The 25377-nt window shown below is 31.0% G+C and overlaps 2 protein-coding genes across 4 annotated transcripts; one reads left to right on the plus strand and one right to left on the minus strand.

The window, feature by feature from the left end:
• The first annotated feature begins 11629 nt into the window (after positions 1–11629).
• LOC8279699 (probable serine/threonine protein phosphatase 2A regulatory subunit B''delta) lies at positions 11630–19953 on the plus strand. 3 transcript variants are annotated; one of them, XM_015725769.3, is made up of 13 exons: positions 11630–12397; positions 13104–13346; positions 13489–13594; positions 13759–13858; positions 14779–14884; positions 14972–15062; positions 16207–16348; positions 16737–16884; positions 17016–17125; positions 18428–18584; positions 18666–18791; positions 18910–19059; positions 19189–19953. In XM_015725769.3, the coding sequence occupies exons 1-12, from the start codon at positions 12230–12232 to the stop codon at positions 19048–19050; spliced, it is 1638 nt and encodes a 545-aa protein (XP_015581255.1). In that variant the 5' UTR covers positions 11630–12229; the 3' UTR covers positions 19051–19059; positions 19189–19953. The 3 variants fall into 3 exon arrangements, with proteins under 3 accessions (XP_015581255.1, XP_002529841.1, XP_048232702.1); XM_002529795.4 differs by having other exon boundaries at positions 19288–19953; XM_048376745.1 differs by lacking the exon at positions 11630–12397 and having other exon boundaries at positions 13236–13374; positions 19288–19918.
• A 616-nt stretch (positions 19954–20569) lies between these two features.
• On the minus strand, positions 20570–21830 carry LOC8279698 (60S ribosomal protein L14-1). The gene is made up of 5 exons (XM_002529794.4): positions 21673–21830; positions 21451–21552; positions 21200–21329; positions 21001–21113; positions 20570–20746 (listed from the first exon to the last, which is right to left on the minus strand). Exons 1-5 carry the CDS (start codon positions 21673–21675, stop codon positions 20693–20695), a joined length of 402 nt encoding a protein of 133 aa, XP_002529840.2. The 5' UTR covers positions 21676–21830; the 3' UTR covers positions 20570–20692.
• Positions 21831–25377: the final 3547 nt, after the last annotated feature.

Raw genomic sequence — 25377 nt, forward strand, 5'->3', positions numbered from 1 at the left:
TAATAATAATAATTTCATCATAATATATAGAGTTCATATAATGTTTATTGCTTAATACGTATGCTATTTAATATTTATTTTGAAATTATATTTTATTAATTTATATAAAATTAGAATTAGAGTTATCTAATTTAAAATTAATTTTTCTTCTAATAAAATTTAAATTAATAGTACTTGAGTTTTATTGTTCGTAAAATACTAAATTTAAGCATAAAATTTTATTTTATTATGTCTAATCTCATTATTGTTAATTTTCTATTTAGTTTTTATAAAATTATTTAGTTAAAAGTAATATATTATAATAAATTAAATTACTTAATTAGAAAATAATTTAATATTTAATTACACATATAATATATTATGGTATAAGATGTATTTATTTTTTTGTCTACATAAATCTTAATAATTGAACTCGTGTTATTTATATATTAAAAGAATATAATAAAAATTTAATTATTACTCATATAATATGTAAAAGTAGAAAATAAATCTGAAATTGTTGTGTTGTCTATTGATCATGGAAATATATATATATATACAATTGAAGAAGTTTTTATTCTAGAATATTCTAATCTCTAGAATTATCTCTAATTAATTATACTCTATCTTCTATTAATTACTCCATATTCTATAATATTCTAGATTATTCTACAATACTCCCCCTTAAGCTGGAGCATAGATATCAATCATGCCCAGCTTGTTACAGAAGTAGTCCACTCTAACTCCATTCAAAGCTTTCGTAAATATATCACATATTTGTTCTACTATCTTCACATAACTAGTAGTGATTAGACCCTGTTGTAGTTTTTCACGAACAAAGTGACAATCAATCTCGATATGTTTTGTTCGTCCATGAAACACTGGATTAGCAGCAATGTGAAGTGCAGCTTTATTATCACACCAAAGTCTTGCCGGCAAAGACATTTTTATACCAATTTCCATAAGAAGTTGGTATATCCATATAATTTCACATGTTGCTTTTGCCATAGCTTTATATTCTGACTCCGCGCTTGATCGGGATACAACATTTTGCTTCTTGCTTTTCCATGAGACTAGATTCTCTCTAAGAAAAACACAATAGCCTGTAGTGGATCTTCTGTCCATTTTAGAACCTGCCCAATCTGCATCCGAGAAGCATTCGATTTGATTGTGCCCATGATTTTGATAGAGAATTCCTCGTCCTAGAGCTCCTTTTAGATAACACAATATTTATTCTAAGGCTGCCCAATATGAACTGTTGGAGCTGCCATAAATTGACTAACAACACTAACTGAATAGGCAATATCAGGTCGAGTTATTGTAAGGTAATTCAACTTCCCAACTAGCCGTCTATATCTCTCAGGATGCTCAAATAATTCACCATCTTCTGTGAATTTCATATTAGGATGCTTTGGTGCATTGCACAGTTTTACCCCCAGTTTTCCCGTTTCTTGCAGTAAATTAAGGACATATTTTCGCTGGAACAGAAAAATACCTTTATTGCTTCTCATTACCTCAACACCCAAAAAATATTTCAGATTTTCCATATCCTTCGTGTGAAACTGGAAATGAATGAAGGACTTAAGTGATGAAATGCCTGTAGAATCACTCCCAGTGATTACAATATCATCCACATATACCACTAACAGAATGATGCCAGATTCCGAGTGTTTATAGAAAACTGAGTGATCAGATTTGCATTTTCTCATCCCAAATGTCTCAACAGCTTCACTGAATTTTCCAAACCAAGCTCGCGGGCTTTGTTTCAACCCATATAATGATTTGTGAAGATTGCATACTTTCCCAGACTCCCCCCGAGCAACAAATCCAGGTGGTTGCTCCATGTAAACTTCTTCCTTAAGATCATCATGAAGAAAGGCATTTTTGATGTGCAGTTGATGTAATGGCCAGTCATGTGTAGCGGCTAGAGAGATGAAAATCTGAACAGATACCATTTTAGCAACAGGAGAGAAAGTATCAGAATAATCCACTCCATAAATCTGAGCATAGCCTTTTGCTACTAAGCGGGCTTTGAGGCGAGCCACTGACCCATCTGGATTAACTTTGATGGTAAATACCCATTTATATCCGATCGCATTTTTGCCTGCAGGTAAATCAACCAATTTTCAAGTACCATTTGCATATAATGCATTCATCTCTTCTATCATGGCGTGGCGCCAACCAGAGTGAGATAAAGCTTCATGCACTGTTTTGGGAATAATGATGGAATCGATAGAGGCAATAAAAGAATAGGAAGAAGGTGACAAATGATCATAAGATACAAAGAAAGAAATGGGGTAAGTGCACTGACGCTTACCTTTCCAAATGGTAATAGGAAGGTCCAAATCGGGAGAAGGATCTGATGATGAAGAAGCCATAGGTACAGGACATGAATTGCTAGAAACCGGCCTTCTGGAATAGACATGGTGAATAGGTGGTTACTGAATTTGTGGTGGATTGAAGTCCGCAGCTACTATGCTGGTAGTCATATAAATCAACCAATCATCATCCTCAGCTTGTTCTAAAGAAGGAGATACAGAGAAAAACTGAGTGCTTTCGAAAAAAGTAACATCAGTAGATACCAAGTATCGATTAAGATCAGGACAATAACAACGATATCCCTTCCGAAGACGAGAATAACCAAGAAAGACACACTTAAGAGACTTAGGAACTAATTTTGTAACATGAGGATGGACATATCTGACAAAATATATACACCCAAAGATTCGTGGTTCGATAGGAAATAAAGGTTTATTAGTAAACAAAATACTATAATGAGGCTTACCATAAAGGACAGAAGATAGCATACGATTGATTAAGAAACAAGCGGTTGAAACCGCATCAGCCCAGAATGATTTAGGAACTTGTATCTGAAATAGAAGAGCTCTAGCTGTTTTAAGGAGGTGCCTATTTTTCCTTTCAGCTACACCATTCTGAGAAGGTGTATCAACACAAGAAGTTTGATGAAGAATACCATTTTGAGTCATGTAAGTTTGAAAAGAGTGGGATAAGTATTCTTTTGCATTGTCACTTCTTAAGTTAAGCACAGAAAGATTAAAATGTGTTTTAATTTCAGCACAAAAATTAGAAAAATGTGAAAATAACTCAGAACGATTTTTCATTAAATAAAGCCCAGTAACACGAGAATAATCATCTACAAAAGTGACAAAATAACGAAAGCCAGTTTTAAACACTACAAAACAAGGACCCCAAATGTCAGAATGAACTAACTCAAAAGGACTGCTAGCCCGTTTATTGACTCTTAGACCTGAAAACACACGATGATGTTTGGTAAACTGACAAGACTCACAATTTAAAGTAGATATACTAGAAAACTGAGGATATAACTGTTTAAGTAGCAGAAGTGATGGATGACCCAATCGATAGTGAATATCGAACGGACTGAGGGCACTGGAACATGCAATGGGTCTAGGCACCTGAGTATCCAATATGTATAGTCCTCCTGACTCATGTCCTCTACCAATAGTCTTTTTCGTCATAAGATCCTGAAAAAGACAGTAGTCAGGAAAAAATGAGATACAACAATTTAATGCTCGAGTAAGTTTGCTAACATAGATTAAGTTGAAGGAAAATTGTGGAAGATGTAAGACAGATAATAAAAAAAGGGATGAAGTTGCATTAATAGTGCTTGAGCCAATAACACGTGAGGGCGATCCATCTGCTAAACTAACAGTGCTAGAAGAGGAATGTGGTTGAAAAGAGAAAAATAGATTGGGGTTACCTGTCATATGATCTGTAGCACCAGAATCAATGACCCATTTTGATAAAGAGGAAAGAAGACATTGACTTGGATTACCTGAGTCGACAATAGCGTTGATAGTCATGAGGAGACCTTAATGTCTCTTGATATTGAGAGAATTTAGCATATTCATCTGCAGAAACCATGATTGTCTTATCAGTTGGTTGAGGAGAAAGATTTGTAGTAGCTGTAATATGCACAGACAGATTCCTTTGAAGCTTATTTTGCAATTTCTTGCAAGTTCATTTTGTGTGTCCAGACTCATGACAATAGTAGCAGACAATCCCCCCTGTTCTGGAACCCGATTACTTGAACTTCCCCCTTTATTAATGTTCCTGCTGAATCGCCCAGAATCAGTATTTCGACTGATGAGAGCATTAGTCGGCTGAGATGGAGCAACTAATGGGGTTGATTCTGTAACACCCAGAATTTTTATATATTTAATAATGAGTTTTTATTTAAGTTAATTTTAGCTTCATTATTATTGGGTTTAATTTGAAATGATTTAATGAAAAATTTAATATTAATCAAATAAATGAGTTATTTTCTATACCCAATTAGTTTGAAATTTTAAGAAATTATTCAAGTAAATTATTTGAGAAATGATTATATTTTGGTTATTCAAATTTTTTTCCAAATGCATATTTATATAAGTAAAATTATATATTGGAAAATTTTGGAAGAAATTATAAAGGATGTTTTAAGAAAAGAATTTTGAGAAAATTGGTATTATAATTGATTAGTAGTATTAAATTTTAAGTTGGAATTTGATTATTTAATTTAATTATGTGTTAGGACTAAATTGGAAATTTATTTTGGAATAAGGATTGAAAGTATAACGTTATTTTTATGGGGTTTTAATGGAAATTTGTGAGCTTGGTATTTTTGTAAATAAATATGTCGGTCAGGGGTATTTTTGTAATTGTGTATTTTCAATAATTCGGATTTGGCCCAAATTAAATAGTTAGGGGCTTAATTGAAAGGCTAAAAAGAAGTTTGGGGGTTAAATTGGAATTTTAATGGATGAAATTGTAAGTAATTAAGAAAGTTGAGGGACCAAGTTGTAATAAGGAAAAGTTTGGGGGCCTAATGTCGATATTGAAAGGAAAGAAATCGGGGAAGAAGAAAGGAGGAGAGAGAGAGAGAGGGAAGAGAGTGAGGCGTCGGTGGCGTCGGGCGTGGAGCCGGCCGGAGGCGGCGTCTTGAAGCCCAGCAGCTGTGAGCGTGGTGAATCGCGTGTGGCGCTTCCGTACCGATCTTGGTGGCGATCGTACTCCCTTTGGAGAGCTTCCTTTTGGCGGCAACGGCTGTTTTGGTGGCCGGAGGAGAGAGTTTCAAGTGGAGGCAGCCCGAGGTTTTGGGTTTTTCCGAGCTCCCGTGGAGGATGGACGATCGGAGGGCATATCCCGACTCTCCTCATCTCAAGCTTCCGAAATGGCACCGGTTTGGTGGCGATCGGGCTCCGTTTACCGTCGGCCGTGATCGTCCGTGAAATCTCTCCGGACGATCGAGTGTCGATCGGAAAATCGGAAGCGGGGATTGTCATCGGCCGTTGTGTGTCCGATGGTGTGTTCGGATCGTCGATCGGACTCCGGAGTCGGCCGGCGATCGAGCGTCTCGGTAATTATCTTTGGCCCGTTAATTTTGGAATTCTTGGTTTAATTGTGTCTAATGGTTTATATTGAGTATTTGATGTTATTGTGAGTCAAAAATAATTGTCTGTCAGTTGCCTGCGTTGTGTTTTGTGCTGTGTGGCGGAGTCGGGAGATAGTGAAGTTTGGGGACCCGACTCCCGTTGTTTAAATTGTTGGATATTGGAAGTGTTCTTCTGGCAGGTCCTGGACCCGTTTTGACGAGGGGTAATGTTCGTGTTGTAGAGGAGGTTCTGTCGGATTTTTGGTAGAATTCTCCTGAGTCGAGATTCTTAGACAGTCAGTCCTAGGAGTCTAGACCTAATATTAAAGATCGATTGTTTCAGCGTTTTGATAAATTATTTTTCGTGACTAGATTGTCCGTTTGTTCGGCTCGCTCCAACCGAGGCACCGGAGCAGAGCTAGGAGGTCGCCTAATTCTGTGAGTTAAAGTCATATATCGCTTATGCACGTGTCATGCATAAAATTTAATTTGCTACTGTGATTATTCATTTGCAATTTTAATTTTTCATTTAATTATTATCATTATTTTCTTGATGCTTTTAATTATTATTTAAATATGTTTTTCCTTTATCACCAATTTTAATATTGCATGATGACTCAGGATGGGACGGCAGTAGAACATAGGAGTTGGATGAGTGTTCCAATATAATATGAGAGAGATAGGAAAAGGGTAAAGAGGTAAAAATTTTGAGAAAGAAAGATTAGGACGCATACTGGTCGAGCATCGCTCTCTGGGCTTAGTAGAGTGTGGTTGCCGGGAGTAAAGGTCCCCGGTCGAGCATTGCTCTCTGGCCGGCTTATTTGGAAATTTAAGTGACCGGTGGAGGTAAGGTCCCTGGTCGAGCTAAGCTCTCTGGGCGCCAGTCTTATTGGATAAGAGAGCCCGAAAGGCTAAGGCCGAGAGTTAAGTGGCCGGATCGGAGGTAAGGTCCCTGTCGAGCTTTGCTCTCGGGCGCCCGATCTGTTGGAATGAGAGGTTTGAGATGATAGAGTTGAGGTTAGTTGAGACATAAGTGTTGAAATAATCGAGATTTTAGAGTTGGGATTAGAGTTCTACCTTGAAGTACTCCGTCCCGCTTGCATGTGGAATAAATTTTGTTTAAGCATGGCATGACACATATGTTTTAACATGACACGTATGGTTCGCGTGATTTATTAATTATTTTAAAATTTAATAAGGTGACATTGAGATATTTGAAACTGTTATAGATATATGATTTTAACTCACTCTAGACCGAGTCTCATTTCTTATTTTTGATTCGTGATCGTTAGTTCTCCTGCGACTCTTATTCAAGAATCTTGACTCCTTCATCATCGGGTGATGTATTTGATTTGGTATGTAAATTGGTAAATCTTAGATTCTCCGCAATAGTAATAGTAGATGTATCAGTTGTAAATTTTCTGAGCTTCGAGTCTCGCCTAGTTTTTCTGGTAGACCGAAGTAATTTTGTAAAGTGTAACTATTAAGATAATTTGTGGTTTTAATAATATTAATTTGAGATGAGATTTGTTTAAATCAGTGAGTGTCAGGCTTACTACGGGTTTCGGTGGCCTTAAGCCTACCCATTCCCTAGTGCCGGTTACGGGCCCACGGGTGGGGTCGTGACAGATTCATTGCGGACAACCCTACTAAAAGTCTCCTACAACATTGGAATTTGGGGACTAGAAAGAATCTGAGATTTTACTGACTCAAATTCAGGAGGAAGACCAGCAAGAAAACTCATTACAGCTATTTGTTCTCGTTGAGCCTGTTGGACTATCACGTCTGGACTAAAGGGCATTAAAACATTAAGCTCCTCATAAGTACGCTTAAAGTTCATAAAATAAGCAGTGGGAGATTGATCTTGCTGTTCAGTACGATGAAAGCTCCGGCACACATCATAAAAATGAGAGATACTGCCTTTACCTGAATACATAAAATCCAGATAATCCATTAATTCTTTAACATACTCACAGTGATAAATGAGAGGAAGTATTTCACCGTCAATTGAGTTCCTCAGCTGTAAGAATATGCGGGCATCATCTGTTAACCAAGCTTCCTTGGTATTGCCATCCGAAGGATTAACTGTTAGGTGATAAGCCTTGTTGATGCTTCGTAAATACACACGTACAGTCTTGCTCCATCCACGAAAATTAGACCAATTTAATGTTTGATCCGTAATTTTCGTCATTGCCGGAAGGATATCAGTAGTGACAAAAACTGATTTGGTACCGCTCATGATTACAACAGTAGGCAACAGAAAACAAAATGGATAATAGCAGTGTCCAAATAACAAAAACACAGGCAATAAAGAAAAAAACACCACAAGAATCTCACAGTGCTGCTCACTAGAGCAGAAAATTATTTTCAACAAATGATTGCTCACTTGAGCAATCTGAAGCAAAGGAGGATCAGATAATCAGATTAGGCTCTGATACCATGTAAAAGTAGAAAATAAATATGAAATTGTTGTGTTGTCTATTGATCATGGAAGTATATATATATATACAATTGGAGAAGTTTTTATCTTAGAATATTCTAATCTCTAGAATTATCTCTAATTAATTATACTCTATCTTCTATTAATTACTCCATATTCTATAATATTCTAGATTATTCTACAACATAATAAAAAAGATATAATGACTGTCAATAATTAGAATCATTATTTTCTATATATTAAATAAAATACTATTTAATTTTATGAAAAAGAATTATCAATATAAATTATAAAATAAAAGGCAAAGAATGACAATAAATCTATAAGCTTTTGATAATTTTAAAATAATTATTTCAAACACAATAATGAAATTGCATTATGTATCTTAATTGAAAAAAATTAAGATTTAACAGTTTATATAGTTTTAAATTTATATATTATTAATTTATGAGACTTAAGATTTTTTATATGTATATTTAATTTTTGACATATAAATTTTTTGTTTTGACATGCGTACTTATTTTTGACATATAAGATTCAAGTTTATGTGTAGTTCTATATTTTTTTTATTATTTTATTGATTTATAAGTTACATTTCTAATTAAATACTAAACTTCTAATTAAATACTCACTATTATATTTTAATATTATATTAACTAATAAATAATTTTTTAATCAGATAAGAATACTAATTTTATCTTAAGAAATCACATAAATTATATATTAATATCATATTAACTAATAAATTAATTTTATAACTAGATAATAATACTAATTCTATAAAATAATATCTTAATTATATTTTAAATAATTTATTTTAAATAAATTAATCTTTTACTTATATACTAAATTTTTAATCCTAAAAGAAAAGTAACATTAATTATATTGATATATTAGTTTATATAATATTAAAATTAATTAAATAAATATTTTTTATATTATTACATTAATAAGATTTACAGTTTAAAAAATTAAATATATTTAAAAATAGTTATTTTGCTATTATTTATTAAAATATTATAAATTAATATTAAATATTACAGATTTTATTAAATTATATTTATGTAGTCAATTTTATAATAAAAAAATAATTATTATTATACAACATATAAAGAAACGATTAGTTGTATTTAGATTTAAAATTAAAATTAGTAATAAATCATCGTGAGACTGACATAAATCAATTAAAATATTATTATTACTGCTATTTACTTCTATTCTTTTTAACATAACAGGTGGGGCAGTCAAGAAAGCTGGGGTTCAACCTTTTTTTTTATATTCTTTTATTTTTTCTAAAAGAAAAAAATAAATTTGTTTGCTTCAGAGAGATGAAAGAATAAATAAATTTAATTGTTTAAGTCAGTTTTTAAAACCAAAAGTAAAAATAGTATAAAAAAATAAATAAAAATTAAAAATTATATCCTTTTACATAAGATAAAACAGATTAATACATAATTAATTTATTATTTTATATAATTCTTACATATATATATTATAATAAATAAAAAATGAACATATATATAAATAATTTTATTGACATAAAATAGTCGGCAGATACTCATCATAAATATATATATATATAGAGTGATATTAATTGCTTATAGAATTAGAATGTATATATAAAATTGCAATTAAATTATAATTAAATTATATTAGAATTATGAATGTAATTTTTCATTAGTTTAATAAAAATTATTGAAATATATATAATAGATGATAGTTGTATATGAATAAAATTAATAAAAATAAAATACTAAAAATTTATAAATACAATTTATTGAAAAGAGAACAACGGATAAAATACAAAACAAATGAAAAAGAAAGAGATTTTTATTTACACACACTATATTTGACCTAAACCTAAACCTAAACCTAAACCTTTATACTTTTATAACATAACATATGAAATGGACAAAGAAGGAGCAGAAACCCCAAAAAACAATTTATCCATTTGGGAAGGTAATTAGAATCTTATAATTTGTTTTTTTAGACTTAATTATAACCAATGGTTAAAATCTCAATAGAATTAGACTTGTAGAATTAGATTTATATTTAATAAATTAATTAATTATTAAATTAAAATAATAAAAGAATAAATTAACCTAATTAATAAGAAGTAAGTAAAATATTTTTTATAAATTTTTATATCCCATTCTTTTCACACTTTTATATATTTTATAATTATAATTTTTGATAGTCTTGTATCTTTTTATTTTTTTTAATTTTTTTATAACCTTCATTTTAACTAATTTTTTAAGTATTATTTTACAATATATAGAATCTTAATGATGAGCTTCAATTATTTTATAGTTTCTATTTAGAAAAAAAAATTATCTTTAGTCTTTTCTTTAATAATTGTTTATAATTTATAATTTAGATTATTTATTCTTATAATAAAATTATTATTTTGTCAATTAAAAATCACTATCCTTTTCTATTTAATTATTATGCTCATTCAGACCGTTTATTTTCTTTACATTCCATCTCACATTTATTTCATCAAAACTGCTAATGTTTATATTCAAATAAAATACTTAATTTGTGCAACCCAACTTTCTATGTTTTAAATAAAATACTTTTAGTGTAGTATAATTAATTCTTAAATTATATTTTATACAATTTAGTAAATTAAAGAGTAAAATAAAATATTTTAACTTCCATACATAAGTTTAAAAATATATAATATTAAATCAATCAAAAAATTTTGAAACATAAAAGAAAAAAACAAATATAAAACTAAAATAAAACAAAAGTTCTAGTTTGGTTAATTTTATGTTCTTAAGATATTTAATTTATACAATTTTATCATATATTTTTAATTATTTAAATTCATATAAATGTTATAAAAAATAAGCAAAAATTAAACTAAAAAATGATATTAAATTATATGAAAAGAGATAATAAATTTTTATTGGATGATTAATTGTTATTGAAATTAATAAACAATAAATTATCTAAAAATATTGTATTCTTTTATCCATATATATATATATATATATATATATATATATATATATATATATATTATATGTTTATATTATTTAAAATTGAAAATTGAGAATTTAAAAGTTTTGATTATGTAATTTATAAATTTATATTATTTTTTATATCATATTTAGTTGAAATAAATAAGTGAATTTTACTTTTAAATTCAAAATTTATATATTTAATACAAATAAAAGTTCAATCAAAATTATACAGATAACAACATAAGTAAAATTATGAAATAAATTCAACATTAGAAAAATTAATATATTTCATGAGATTAATTTTATTTTATTTTTTGTTTCTTATTTTTATAATTTAAAAATATAATATTAATTTCATTTAAAGTGAATCTAGTTATTATTTAGTACACAAAATATATAATTCTTTTTATAAATAAAATGAACTTTTTAAATAAATTTTAGCCAAAGATTAATAATATATTAATATTTTAATACTTATTAACAAATTTAAGATTTTGGAAATTATTCAATATAAAAAGTTTACAAGCTACTAAATATAAAAAAAGAAATTTACTCAATTCTTTTACATGTGTGCCACAAAAAGGAAAGAGATTTTTTTATGTTTTTTAGAACTAAACACAATTGAATTTTTATAATTCTATCATTTATAAATTTAATAAATTAGTTTTATAACTTTTTAATTGACGGAATATATTAATTATAACCAGATGAATTATATAATTTATCGTTCATCACACGGGTATTAATCTAGTGAATACTTTAAAGCTAGGAAACAAATGAATGGCGCAGGGACACCGTATATATATATATATATATAAACATAAACCAGTGTGTATAAACAATGGACGTATATATAATTAATTAGTGCTTACAAGTTTCTCCTACAGTCAAGTGTCCAAGTCTTAATTTCACTCCAAACGGTTTCTGCACCATTTCGAAAGCGGTTCCGGTTTAGCCCAAGACCGCGTCTCTGCCCCCTTTTCGAAAGTTCCTTCCCCTCTCTCTCTCTCTCCAACATCTACTTGTGCTGTATTTTCTGTTATCTATGGTTAGATTTTGTCATAATTTCTAGGGTATTCAAGCAAGAGATGTTACTTAGTTTTGAGATTGAATTGTTCTTCTGCTTATTGTAATTTTGAAGTGTTTTCAAGAAGCATAAATCTTTTGTTTTTTAAAAAAAGAAATAATTTCGTGAAAGGATTCAAAATTAAAAGCTTTAGTGCTATGCTTTGTGGTTTAAGGAGCAGAGTTTAGTTTAATTCCTTTGTTTTTTTGGCTTCTATTGGATACGGAGCTGACAAGAATTAAACCATGAGGAATGGGAAATGTTATGGCGTGTGGATTATTAGATCAATTTTGCTATAACATTTAGCATATGATTTGAGGAATCAAAAAGAAAAGCTAGGTCTTTTTCTGAGGGGAGGTGGTGACTTCGATATTAGATATATGGATATTGATAGCGTTGGTGCTGATGGTGGTTGTGGGGATGCTTCTTACTTGGACACTGACTTATTGCAGCTTCCAGAAGTGTCTCCATTTGTGCTTAAAGCAAGTCCTCAGCTTGCTGAGAATTTGTTCTCTCAGTGGCTTTCGCTTCCCGATACGACTCGACTGGTAAACTTCTCGTTTCCATTTTATAATCGGTGAAACTTAATTGGCAGTTGTAAATTGTTTGTTAGCTAAGCCATTTGGGGCTGCTATGTTACCAAACAGGCATGTTCTAAGTATTGCTATCACGAGTTATGACAAATTTAATTGGGCAGTTTATTTACAGTTTTAAACTGCTTTTGTGTCCAAGTAATAACTACTTGACTTGTAAAGTGTATTTTGATGACCATATATAGAACTGAATTTTTTCATAACTGGTATTTGCTCGCATTTCAGCTGTAATTTTCAGTATTGCCCACCTGAACAGTTTTTGCTTCATGTGTATTTGCACTTTTCTCAGCCCTCAGTTCCACTCTTCTTCCAAACCCATGATTAGTAACCTCTTTCTGCCTATGCGTGGATATACTTCTTACCATTGTCCAGGCTTGAAGCTAGAACGCTGCTCTGGTGTGATAGCATGGTCTGCCAATTCGCCGGAATTGGTTATTCTGTTTCTCTTTCTCTTAGTAGTTTGGTAGTTTCTTTATGGTTTTCTCTTGATTAGCTAAAAGATTAATGAGGTCTTCTCTATCTATTATTAATTATTTGTTCTAAATTGCGATTCACTTTTTACTCTTTTTTGTGGCATCCACTTCATTTTACTTCCATTTGGGCAAATATGCCGAATTTTTCTTATCTAATATCATTTCAAACTATTTATACTTGATTATAGGTGAAATCTTTGATTGATGATGCAAAAGTTGGCAATCCTATTAACATCCTTGGGATTTCCACTAGTTCAAATTTTGGTGGGGCCAATTCATTGCCTTCCATGTTCCCTGCTGGCAGTGCACCTCCACTTTCGCCAAGAAGTTTGTCTGGTTCTCCACGCACTTCTAAGCAGAAGACAAGCCCTTCTTCCTTGCGTTCCCCATTAAAAGTAGTTAGAGAACCAGTGCGAGAAGTCATACCTCAGGTTTCACCTACTCCTGACAGCTTCTGTTGTAAGATACTGTCATAATTGAGATTCAATTGGTTGATTGGAAATCTTAGCTTTTGTCTCTGCTCAAGTATAAGCATTAAGTTCTCACAATACTTACATATTCATGTGCTTGTAGTTCTATTTTCAAAATGGTCGTCCACCAGCAAATGAACTGAAAGAACAATGTCTCTCTAGAATTGATCACTTTTTCAGTAATCATCCAGATGGTTTACAGATAAATGGTCAGTACCATAATAATCTATATATCTGGCCCCTTCACCCAAATTTAACTTGTTCTGTTTACCATTTATTTACTTTAATCTCATGTCTCTTGGGATGCGAAGATTGAGATGAAAAGGAATACATCACCTGTGGAGGGGTTAACATTTCTTCTTTTGTTTTGTAGAGTTTAAATCCCTTACAAAAGAAGTTTGCAAACTGCCATCATTCTTCTCCTCTGCACTGTTTAGAAAGATAGATGCTGATTGCAGTGGGGTAGTGACAAGGTAGGCACTTTTTTGTTTCTTCTATAATTTATAGTAGAAGTGTTAACCTGTGGGTCACTGCCAGGAGCATATCTACTCAGAACTAGTCCACATCTTTTACTGTTCAGCATTTGCCAATTGCTAGTGATTTTTTCTGCTATTTAGTTTTCTTTTTTCAGGCACAGAACTAGCAACTGGGAAAGTTTTCCTTATTTTGCCCAATTCCATGCCATAAATATCTACTTGTGGAACTGTTATTTGATGATACTATAAGATTTATTGAGTATACCTCACATTTGGTAGCATATAGCTATCTTAATTGTTTTTATTCCTTTGTGACTAACATGGACATCATGGCTGGTGATGATCAATGGGATAAAGGGACTTGTGAACGAGTTTAGTTTTTTTTTTTTGTAGAGTGCGACTTAATGGCAGTTGATTTTAATTTCTTATTGAAGTTTGGTTATGAGATTATTGATAAAGTTTATCGTTACTGGTATGGTAATGAATTATCTATCTGATGTTTCAGTTTACTTGTTGATGGGTTTTTATAAGTGATCCCAGGAAGGATATGAAAATGATCTATAGATCTGACTGCCAACAAATGCTTAAACTTCATAAATTGCCAAGATGAACATTCTCCTTAAACCTGTTTGATGGAAAGCAGACATCTCACTTGGAATTTGTCAACTTTTTTATGTCTTGTAATTTCAGTGTCAGTTCTCCGCATTGCAATAGTGTTTGGTTGTGGGTTCATGGAGTAAGCTTTGTTGTTTGCTTGTTGGTGAAGATATGTACTGCATTTTGGGAACGGACAACACTTGTTCACTCATATCATTATCTATTCCACCCTTTTTATTTGAATGATACCGAGTGTATTACTTCTTTTGATACATATTTGATATTTTAATCAGGTCCTCAATTATGTCATTTGTTTGCAGGGATAAATTCATTAAGTATTGGGTGGATGGCAATATGCTTGCGATGGATATAACTACTTGTATATTCCATGTTCTAAAGCAGCCAGAAAACAATTACCTTACACAGGTTTGTCTTGGAATTTAATTATCTTTTGTTACTCTGATTGGCATGTTATGGAATTTTTCATCATTTTTCATTTTGTTTCTTGTATAGGCTGACTTCAAACCTTTTCTCCGAGAACTTTTGGCAACCCATCCAGGGTTAGAATTCCTGCAGACGACACCTGAATTTCAGGAAAGATATGGTATGCACCTAACTAATTGGTGTTTTATAGGCTAAATTTATGGAGGTTATGTTTCATTCCTTCTTTAGTAAAAATGATATTCTTTTCTCCATATCAATGATTGCATTTGCTGTAATTCAAAATTTAACTCTCTCTTTCTCTCTCTCCCTTCCTTCATGCACGCACATTTTTCTGCAACAAAGGGATTCGGGATATAAGGTAGTTGGATCACCATTAATAGAAAATCTACTGTGGTGTTATACTATTTTTAATACATTTAGTGAACCTAATTACTTGACAACTGTCATTGCCTATGACGGTTATGGTTAACTGAAATAGACTTGCCATGTTATGGGTCTATCAAAGCTTTCTTCTATGTTTCGTAAAAAGAAACTTTTTCTTCTACCCTTCTACAATAGAACAATCTGAAGGAAAACAATTTTCTTCTGCATTATTAGTGGAAATGGTTTTTAACAAAATGAGTGCTAGTAATGGTAAAATATGAAATGTAAATGAATTGCAAACTTTCATCACATCAAATAATTTGGGGCAGAATATCAGCTGGTGGAAGATTGTATGCTCTTTTATTAATAGGGCAGAATAAAAGCTTGTGGGCTTGATATGAGCTTGTGCGTAGTTAAACAGTTAAGTGATACATAAATGCTTTAAACACAGTTGATGATCTTTCCCAAAAATGAAGATAATGGCATTAATTATTTTTGTTAATTTTGAGAGAAAGCTAGACAAGCCTGTAATTGTGCCAACCACATGATTGACTCCCACCTGAATGTACTACAATCCTGTGTTAAAACTTTTGAAATGGATGTCAATGAGGGTTAAGAATCTAATATTCTATTCCACTGTTGGAGGAATTATAATTTTTACGCCAACACATGTCAATATATAGATGAAAGTTGATTGTATTGATGGCCGATAACCTTATTTTCTTGGATTAATTTTCCATGATTTTGAGCTCATCTAGGACATCAACTAGTCATTCAAACAGTGGTTCTGTAAATCTCAAATATATTGTCTAGTAGAAATTATAGTCGTTTAATTTAGTTAGTTAATCTTTTCTGTACATCTTTAGTGATTTATTCATTTCATTGCTCATATATTTATTCACGAATTTATCTGCCTATTAATGATTGATTTATCTGTCCAGCTGAAACTGTCATATACAGAATATTCTACCATATCAATAAATCAGGAAATGGACGTCTTACCCTTAGGGAGCTGAAACGTGGTAATCTCATTGCTGCCATGCAACACGCAGATGAGGAAGAGGACATTAATAAAGTCATAAGGTTGGCATGCCCAGAAACTCTTTATATGAATTTGAATATTGGCAATAGTTACAATTAATATCGTATGTGATATTAGTTTTAAGGGATTGAAGTTCAATCTTATTCTAGGCAAGTCTCTATTTTTCTTAATACTAGCTTCATTGATGGAGCTGTACATCAAAGATTTGGTGGGCAATTTGATTCGAGACTACTCAAACTAAAAATGTGACATTCTAATGCCATAATTGCATCTTAAAGAAAAATTCTTTAACAGATTAAAGATGTCATGTTTGACTTATAATATAAATGATTGTATTTTATGGAAAGGCTTGTTGCCAGGGTAAAAATATATTCTATGCTATTAGTTATTATTGGAGTGGATTAATTTATGTCTTTTCCTTCATTTCAGGTACTTCTCTTATGAACATTTCTATGTTATATACTGCAAGTTCTGGGAGCTAGATACAGACCATGATTTCTTAATTGATAAGGAGAATCTCATTAGATATGGCAATCATGCCCTTACCTACAGGATTGTTGATAGAATATTTTCACAGGTTGGTTGGTTTCACATACTGCTTTCATCTCCAAAGTCCGAATCAAATTAACTTAAATTTGTGAAGTATGAGGAAGAATGCTTGTAAATGAGGTGCAAATCCTTGTTGTATTTGTGCTATAATACATGCAGGTGCCAAGAAAATTTACTAGCAACTTTGAAGGAAAGATGGGTTATGAAGATTTTGTTTACTTTATGCTCGCAGAGGAGGACAAATCATCAGAACCTAGTCTTGAATATTGGTAAAATTCTGTCTTTATACACTTACACTTTTTTTTTAATTGAATAATGTTAAAAGGTTAAATAAACTATGAAATGCTTTGCAATTTACAGGGTCAAATCTTTATCCAGTAGCTAGTTTAGTCTATTCATTCCTCTCAACCATGCCTAAGAAGTAGAAAGAAATCTTAAACTATTTTTCCAGGGTGCCTCTTTTTAATCAGCCATTAGATATTAAAAGCCAATGTTTAGCTTGCAAGAGCGATGCCAAAACTTAGGTTTAGTTAGCTATTTTATGTAATCACTTTTAGGGAATTGTTCAATGTGATTGGTTTCTGTAGGCTCTCGGCAACATGGGTAATATTAGAAGTATGTGCATGATTTTTAGTTAAAAACTCCCCTGTATCCGGGCTTGTGTTAGACCCGAACCTCTACAAAGTATCCACAGTTGTGTCAGCATAATAGTACCTGATGTTGAACTCAAAACTTTCTGTGATTTTGACATGTTTTTAACCTAATATAAATTGCTGGGGAAGTTCATTGCCATGGCCAGTTCAATACCGTGGTATTTTTACCCTGACATGCTTCTTGCTTATTTCTCTACTTCCAAAATCCTGAGTCCCAACTGTCCCCCGGTAAAATTGTATCAATTGATTTATTCAGCGGAAAAGTTAAGATAACTTCCTGTAGGCCAAAACGTATCTTGCAACTAGATGTGGTTCTATCAGGGTTTTAAATAATGGTATAATGAACTGTTTCAATGTTGAAATCGATATAATGGTACCACATTGAATCGGATTGTGTCAAAATGTATTGTCCACCACCAGTGTGAATTTTGAAAAACAATTAGCAAAATTATCCAAATCAACAAGAAATCAACAATATATTTCAACATGTAATACATTAAGTTAATGACCACCTAAATAAGCATTGTCTGTATCGTAATACATTAAGTTAATGAACGTCAATCATCCACATCAATAACGTATAACGACCAAAAAAATAAAAAATCCAACTGATGCATGTCACATATATCGGCTTGTTTTGTCCATATCGATCTGATACAGCAGCTATTTTGTAGTCCCCATAATGTATTGCTTCTGTATTCTGTCAGAAATCCGATACTTATCAGTCATATTAGTCCATATCAGCTGTTATTCAATACCTTGAGTTCTATCTATTAAGGGAAAGACTGAACAATTACTCATCATTCTGAGGCACACTATTTTTTGTGGCATACGCTTAAGTACCACTTTGTGAGCTCTACTGTTTTTTTCTGATGGTACCAGCAGGACATGCTTTATCTTGGCAAGTTGTCTTTGCAGGTTCAAATGCATAGATTTAGATGGAAATGGTGTGTTAACTCGCAATGAAATGCAATTCTTCTATGAGGAGCAGCTGCATCGTATGGAATGTATGGCCCAGGAAGCAGTGGTATTTGAGGATGTGTTGTGCCAAATAGTTGATATGATTGCACCAGAGGTAAAAGCAGGTTCCTTTATGGCATTCTGAGATCTTCCATCTATTTTAGATTTATTTGTATTGACGTGGATTTATTTGCAGAAAGAAAATTACATCACACTGCAGGATTTGAAAGGAAGCAAGCTTTCAGGGAACGTTTTCAATATACTTTTCAATCTGAATAAGTTCATGGCTTTTGAAAGCCGTGATCCATTTCTAATTCGCCAGGTATATTGGTTGTTCTGCTGGTGTTTTTGGTTCTTGCAAGGTTGGGGGTGGTTTTCTGAATTGTGCTAGTTTCTCTCATCTGGATCGCCTGATGTAAATTTCTTTCTGGTGTGAACAGGAACGTGAGGATCCAACTTTGACAGAGTGGGATCGCTTTGCACATAGGGAATACATCAGGCTTTCAATGGAAGAAGATGTTGAGGATGTCTCAAATGGAAGTGTAGATGTTTGGGATGAATCACTTGAAGCTCCTTTCTGAGTCAATGAGGTAAATCTTCTTTCAGAGAAGCAAAATTCTAAATTGCTAGTCAATTGGGTTTTTCTGAAATTTCTATTTATGGATTTTAGGAGTTTTTAGATTGATTGGTTTAAACTTTAAACTCTCGTGATTTTGCAGGAATATCCTGTTTTTGGATTGAAATGAATGGAGTATGACAATTATGTTCTATTGTCACATTGTACTGCAAATCTAATTATAGTAATCTTTTCTATGTAGCTGGGGTATGGAAGTCTCTCTTGTTGCTTTATTGAGTTTTGGATTGGAAGAAAGATTACTCGAGTGAAGCTCATCAATATACACATCAGTTATATGTTTCATTGTTGGTCATGATTTTGACAAACCCTATCGGTCCAGCAGGTGACCAGCTTACATTTCGCAATTGCATTAAGCTGCACTCCAGAATTCTGTGGTGTCAATTTCAGGAATGTTGGCCAAACCTTTGAAGTGAGAGATAAGGTATTAGACATTCATACAGCTGTCATCGGGTAGCATGTTACTGCAGAGGATCAGCTACATTTTCTGGTCGATTTTCTTTTTTCTTTTTGCTGTGTTTCTATATGGGAGAGGTAGCTGTCCTGTTCCTGTAAGCTTGGTGTAGCTTTTTCAGTTGAGATCCACTTCATCCTCTTTGTGTACTGTTGTTTATAAGTTCATTTTGTTGGATTTATGACAAAAAAGAAGAGTATTTGGAAAAAAGTAGAATCCTGTTTTGTGATTAGACAGTTGTCACAGGGCTGATATACTGTCTACCTGGTTGTTCCCCAGCTCTATCCCCGAAAGGTGATGTACTGAACTCTCTTGGTTCCCGAAAGCAAGTGTTGTTTGAGACTCTCTGGTGCTCTCTTAATAGGTGGTGTTAAGAAACATTACCACCCTTCTTCAGGTAAAGCTTTGCTGTGGACAAATGTGATTTCTCTTCTTTATATACAAGAAGGCATCATCCAGAACTTAATATTGTATTAATTTTACGTCTAAATGCCTCTGTGCAGAACCTGTCAAAATCTTCATAAGTTTCTATAAGGTATAGGTAATGTCGTTAAAATATATTCTTCCTTGAACCAGTTGAATTTCCCATATATTATTCCTTGAAAACTCCCGAATTCATCAAAAGCAGTCATGGCCTTGTGGCAGAGTAAAACAGGAAATGCCAAAGAGCCCCAAATTAGCAAAATAAGAGTTACGTATATTTGATTAATGTTTATATTATCCTCCCTTAATAATATGCTTAATGTTTTTTCTTTTTCGTTTTAACTATAAAATTCTTTTAGTTGAATAGTTTTCAGGATGCGTCAACCCCAAAGTGCAGGAAATATTCTCGGAAAACAAACAGAACCCTAAAGTAAATAACAATGAAAACTGAGAGCAAGAGGGTATGCCACCGGAGGATAACAGAGGAAGTACGGTGGAAAAGACTCAATGTGGAAACAACTGAGCACATTAACAAATACAGCTATAGCATGGTTCATTTCCACCTTCTCAAAGTATCACACACAAAAAAAAAAAGAAGTCTATAGCTATCATTAATACCCTTCGATAGTCCATGAAAATTGATTTGGACAACTGATTAGCATGTATCAGATTCATAAAAAAATTTAAAAGGTTCAAAACAAGCAAGCAAATTCTAAGCAGCTTCCTTTTTAAGTTTTGCAAGCTCCTGCCTGATGAATCCTCCTCTCTGCAAGAACAATTGTAACACACATTCAGCTCGTGAATGAATAATGGTAAGATGTTTATTAAAAGGAGTAAGCTATGTATGTGTTAATAACTCATTTAAGTGTGCCTATGGAGTTGTTATCCACCATTGCTAAAGCCATTTAGGATTAAGAGAGAGAAAGAGAACCAACGTGTTTGAACCCTTATCACATAATTCTACTCACAAATTAATTGAATAGAGCAAAAGAAAAACAGAAGAGAAACACTAGAAAATACCTTGATCTTTGCCAACATGAGCTTGAACCTATCAAAATCGTTAAGGGAAGCCCTTCTCTTCTGCACAATGAGCTTCCTTGCCCAAGAACTATTCTCCCACTTGTTCTTCACATCTATTATCAAAAAACATCATTTAATTTCGAAAAAAGAAATAAAGAAAATTAATGCAAAACTAAAGGTTTTGCTACCCGAAACCAACCGGCGTTTTCCATGGCTTCAATAAGAGTTTTCTTCCTAGGAACCCTTTTGATATCAATCTTTATGTCTGTCAGTGTTAACCTCTTGAAGTTCATTTGGCTCCTTACCATATCAGGAGCATCAACCAGAGCCTGTAACACATTGTATTTGATTATAACTAGCTGATACGGTTTCTTTTTAACTAAATAAATATAGCGAAGCAATCAATATAAATTACTAAATACAGACAATTGAAATAAAAATTGAAAATACCCTGTTTTGATCGATAACATCGACGATAACAACTAGCTTCCCGTAATCCTTGCCGTAGTTGACTAGAGCCACTCTCCCAATCTCAACGTACCTCTTGAACGGCTACACATTGATAAATAAATAAATAAAACAAAAAAAAAAACACCAAATTAAAGAATAAAAAAAAACAGAGAGAGAGAGAGAGAATGTAGGTGATTAGCATTTATTCAACGATTGTCTCACCATTTTTGGCCCGATTTTCTGAGAATCGTCGACAGAGGCAACAAACGACGTGATAACGTTTTGGCGATGACTAGAAATACTGCTGCTAGGGTTTTCTTCTCATGATGGTTATCCGGTGCGCTTCAGCGTACAGTAAGTTAACACGTGGCTTATTTCCATTAAGTTCTCAAATCATATCCCCTTCTCGGGCCCTCGCGCAGTCCGATGCTGACGTGGAGTAACTCTTTTTCTTTTTTGCTGACTGTTTAATAATACGGAAACAAGTAGGACCCACCTCTTATCGCCCTGACAGAAACAGAGGAATTGCTTCTTTTCTTTTAAGTGCCGACGACCTCTTAAATTTTTATACGAATTACAATTAAATTTTTAAATTTTAAATTAAAATAATTAAACGTTTAAATTAAATAATACTAAATAATCAATCCTTACACGCAACTCTTTATATTTAACTATTTTAGCAAAAGTTACGAGTAAACCCCTAATCTTTTTATTTTGATAAAATAATTAAAAATATTAATAATAGAGTTACATTGTTTCATATTATTTAATTTAAGAACTTCATTATTCTAACTTAAAACTCAAGAATCTAATTGCGATTTTCTCAAAAAATTTAAAAAGTTTTCCATACTTCTTTCCTTTTTTTCTTCTTTCCTTTCCTTTCAAAACCCTCAAAATTCTTTTAATATTAAAGGCATAATCCTCAAACTAATGATCTTATTATTCAAGAATAATTAATTAATAGGAAGAACATATAAAATATAAGAAGTAACATTTAACAAGAATCCAATTTTTGTAAGTAGATGGAATTATTTATTACGATCATTTATATTATAGGTTTCTTTTATTTCTATGTAAATAAGTGGAAAAAGAACATTAGAGAAAGAGAAAATAGAATGAGTGCATTTAAAAAAAAATCCATTAAATCAAGTTAATTGAATTTATCTTCAATTCATTGGATTATAATTTTAGTATTTAGAAAATACTAAGAGAGGGTGAATTAATGCTTTTAAAAGAATTAGGACTAATGAAAAATTTAGGTTCAATTGATAAAGAGATGAATAAAAAAAATAACAAGCAATACAATGAGTGAGATTGATAAAATTTATAGAGAGAAAAAGATCGGTTCTTAAAATTTATCTTTTTTTTTTCAATTGTAATTGAGAGTTTTAGTTTATTATCTTATAAGAATGAAACTGCAATAAAAATTAAAAAAAAATAAGATATTTTAAATTAGACAGCCACTCGTCGAAATAATTTTTTATATTTTCAAAAAAAAAAATCAAAATTTGATATCACTGCTGGCAACATCAACTATTAAAATCTAACATCAAAATCAACAACCAATATTGCAATCAATGATGCTATTGTTAGAAATGATAGCGATGGTGACAATGAGAACGAAGATGGCATTCCTTCCTTCTTTCTTTCTTTGTGTGTGTTTCTTGTGCTAATAATGATGATGATGATGATGATGTATTTGTGTTTGCCATACTTATTTTTGTTGATGCAAAGATTAGTGGCAGTGTCAGCCATAGTACAACGATCCTTTTCTTGTGCATGGTAGTTCCTCTTTCAATCCTCATCCTTCTTTTTTTATTTCTTCTCTTTTGATTTATGTTTCACATTCTCCATTACTTATTCTTATGAAAAATCACAATCCCTAAATAGATAATTTAATAATATATTGACAACTATAAGAGATAATTATTCGCTTACCATCGTAATAAAGTCTTTTCATTATTGCCAGTTTCATCGGATCTTGTGATAATTTTTTTTTTCATTTGATTGATTAATGGTAAAGAAAGAAAGGAACAATGAGTTACAAATTGGAATAAATGGAAGAAGAAAGAAAGGGAAAATATGATTTTTATTATTTTTTTAAATTTTTAAATTTTTCTTGAATAAAAAAGTAAAATAAATTGTTTGCATGTAATTATATTAATTATTTTAATTAAATCCCACTACTAACTGATATTCTAAGGGTGTTAAAATTTAAATTATTTAGTCTTTGAAAGCTAAAATATTTCTTTGTGAAATTTTGAAGTATGATGGTCAATTATACTTTTTCAATTTGTGGAATGACTCTCTTTTTTTAACCTTTCATATTTGCAGTGGTAAAAAAGAATTCTCTTTTACTTAATCAGGTTTCTACTAGGGTTGTAGATGAGTCAAGCCTCTTGTAAACTATTTGGAACTCGACTTAGTAAAACTTCATTTGATTTCATTAATATATGTTTGTTAGTGTTTACAAACTAAATTTGTAAATACTTTACTCATTAGCTCTCGAATTATCTTATTTATAGATTCATAAGCTTATTTGTGATTAACTCATTAATAAAACTTATTGATAGATTTATAAAGGATGCATTATATTTTTTATTACAATTATTTTATTATATATATATGTGTATATATATATATATATCAATTTGTATAAATCAAGGTGTAAAAATATTTATATCAGTCATCTCATTGATTAAATGTTTAATATTAATCATCAAATAGATATATTTAAATATATTATTAAACAAATTAACAAAATTTAGAGAATTTAAGTTAAGTTGGATAAATAAATTTAAAATAAATTTTAGAGATAAAATATAATTTGGTTACTAATTTTGTTATACGGGCTCAATTTAATCTGTTTTAAATTTATAGACCTTTTAGTCTAAATCTTTGTATATTTGGCTCAAATTAATCCTATTTTGAAATAAAAAAGAGTGAGAGTCACTTTTTCTTGAAAATAAAAATAATGTAAATTTTTTAATATTATTTAAAAAATATTTATATTTGTAGTACAATTAATATAATTAAGTAATAAATAGTTATTACCACCATTATTCTCGCTGAAACTACTCTCATCTCTAGCGCCCTCGCACCACTACTAATGTAGCTGTCTCTTTCACCTGTCATTATTCAAAAAAGAATAAGAATACTATAGCAATATTTATTTTTTTATCGTGTTTTGTTTAAATATTAATATATATTTTTAATTTATATAAAAGATTAATATTTTTTATTTTTTATTCTATTTACTCGCTTTCTAGAGAATGTGTATTCACTTTCTTATTTTTATAAAAAAATAAAGCTAACTTAAGTTAAATGTACAAAGATTTAGGTTAAAATGTCCAAAAGTTTAGAAAATAGCTAAATTGAACTCGAGCAATAAAATTTGTGGACAAATTAAATTTTATTTCTAAATTTTAATAAATTAAGTTTAAGAATGCTCGAATTTAACTCGAGTTTGTTATTATTAAATTTGATCTATATTAAAGTTCATGTAAAATAGTAATAAATCAAATTTAAATTTCGTAAAGTGTAATTTCGGCTTAATTTATAATTTTATTTTTTGTTATTTTTTTATTGGCTTTGCTGAAATTTATTTATGTTATATTTAATTAAAATTTATTTAAAAGTTTATTTTATAAATAAAAAAATTAAAAAATTAATAAATAAATTTAATATAAAATTTTATTTAAAAATTTTATTTATTTTTTATAATATAATTTAATATAATTAGTTCTATATAAATTTTTAAGTTAAAATTTTTACTCTATAACTTTATATTTATAATAAATTTTATGATTTCAGCTGAATACCGTCATAATATTTACCTAATTTATTATTGATTAAACTCATTTGTATGTAAATAAGGACTGAAAAGAGGCTGGACACTTTGCATCTATCAATCTTATACCCGTTGAT

Source organism: Ricinus communis, chromosome 7 (genome assembly GCF_019578655.1).
Source record: "Ricinus communis isolate WT05 ecotype wild-type chromosome 7, ASM1957865v1, whole genome shotgun sequence".
NCBI lineage: Eukaryota > Viridiplantae > Streptophyta > Magnoliopsida > Malpighiales > Euphorbiaceae > Ricinus > Ricinus communis.

What these genes read in the sequence shown, in the direction of transcription:
- LOC8279699 (XM_015725769.3), top strand. Translation starts at nt 12,230, where the DNA reads ATGGATATTGATAGCGTTGGTGCTGATGGTGGTTGTGGGGATGCTTCT. An exon ending in TTCCCGATACGACTCGACTG is followed by an intron (nt 12,398 to 13,103) that starts GTAAACTTCTCG and finishes ACTTGATTATAG; the next exon opens with GTGAAATCTTTGATTGATGA. An exon ending in GAACCTAGTCTTGAATATTG is followed by an intron (nt 17,126 to 18,427) that starts GTAAAATTCTGT and finishes TTGTCTTTGCAG; the next exon opens with GTTCAAATGCATAGATTTAG.
- LOC8279698 (XM_002529794.4), bottom strand. An exon ending in ATGTTATCGATCAAAACAGG is followed by an intron (nt 21,330 to 21,450) that starts GTATTTTCAATT and finishes AATGTGTTACAG; the next exon opens with GCTCTGGTTGATGCTCCTGA. An exon ending in TCATGTTGGCAAAGATCAAG is followed by an intron (nt 20,747 to 21,000) that starts GTATTTTCTAGT and finishes TTGTTCTTGCAG; the next exon opens with AGAGGAGGATTCATCAGGCA.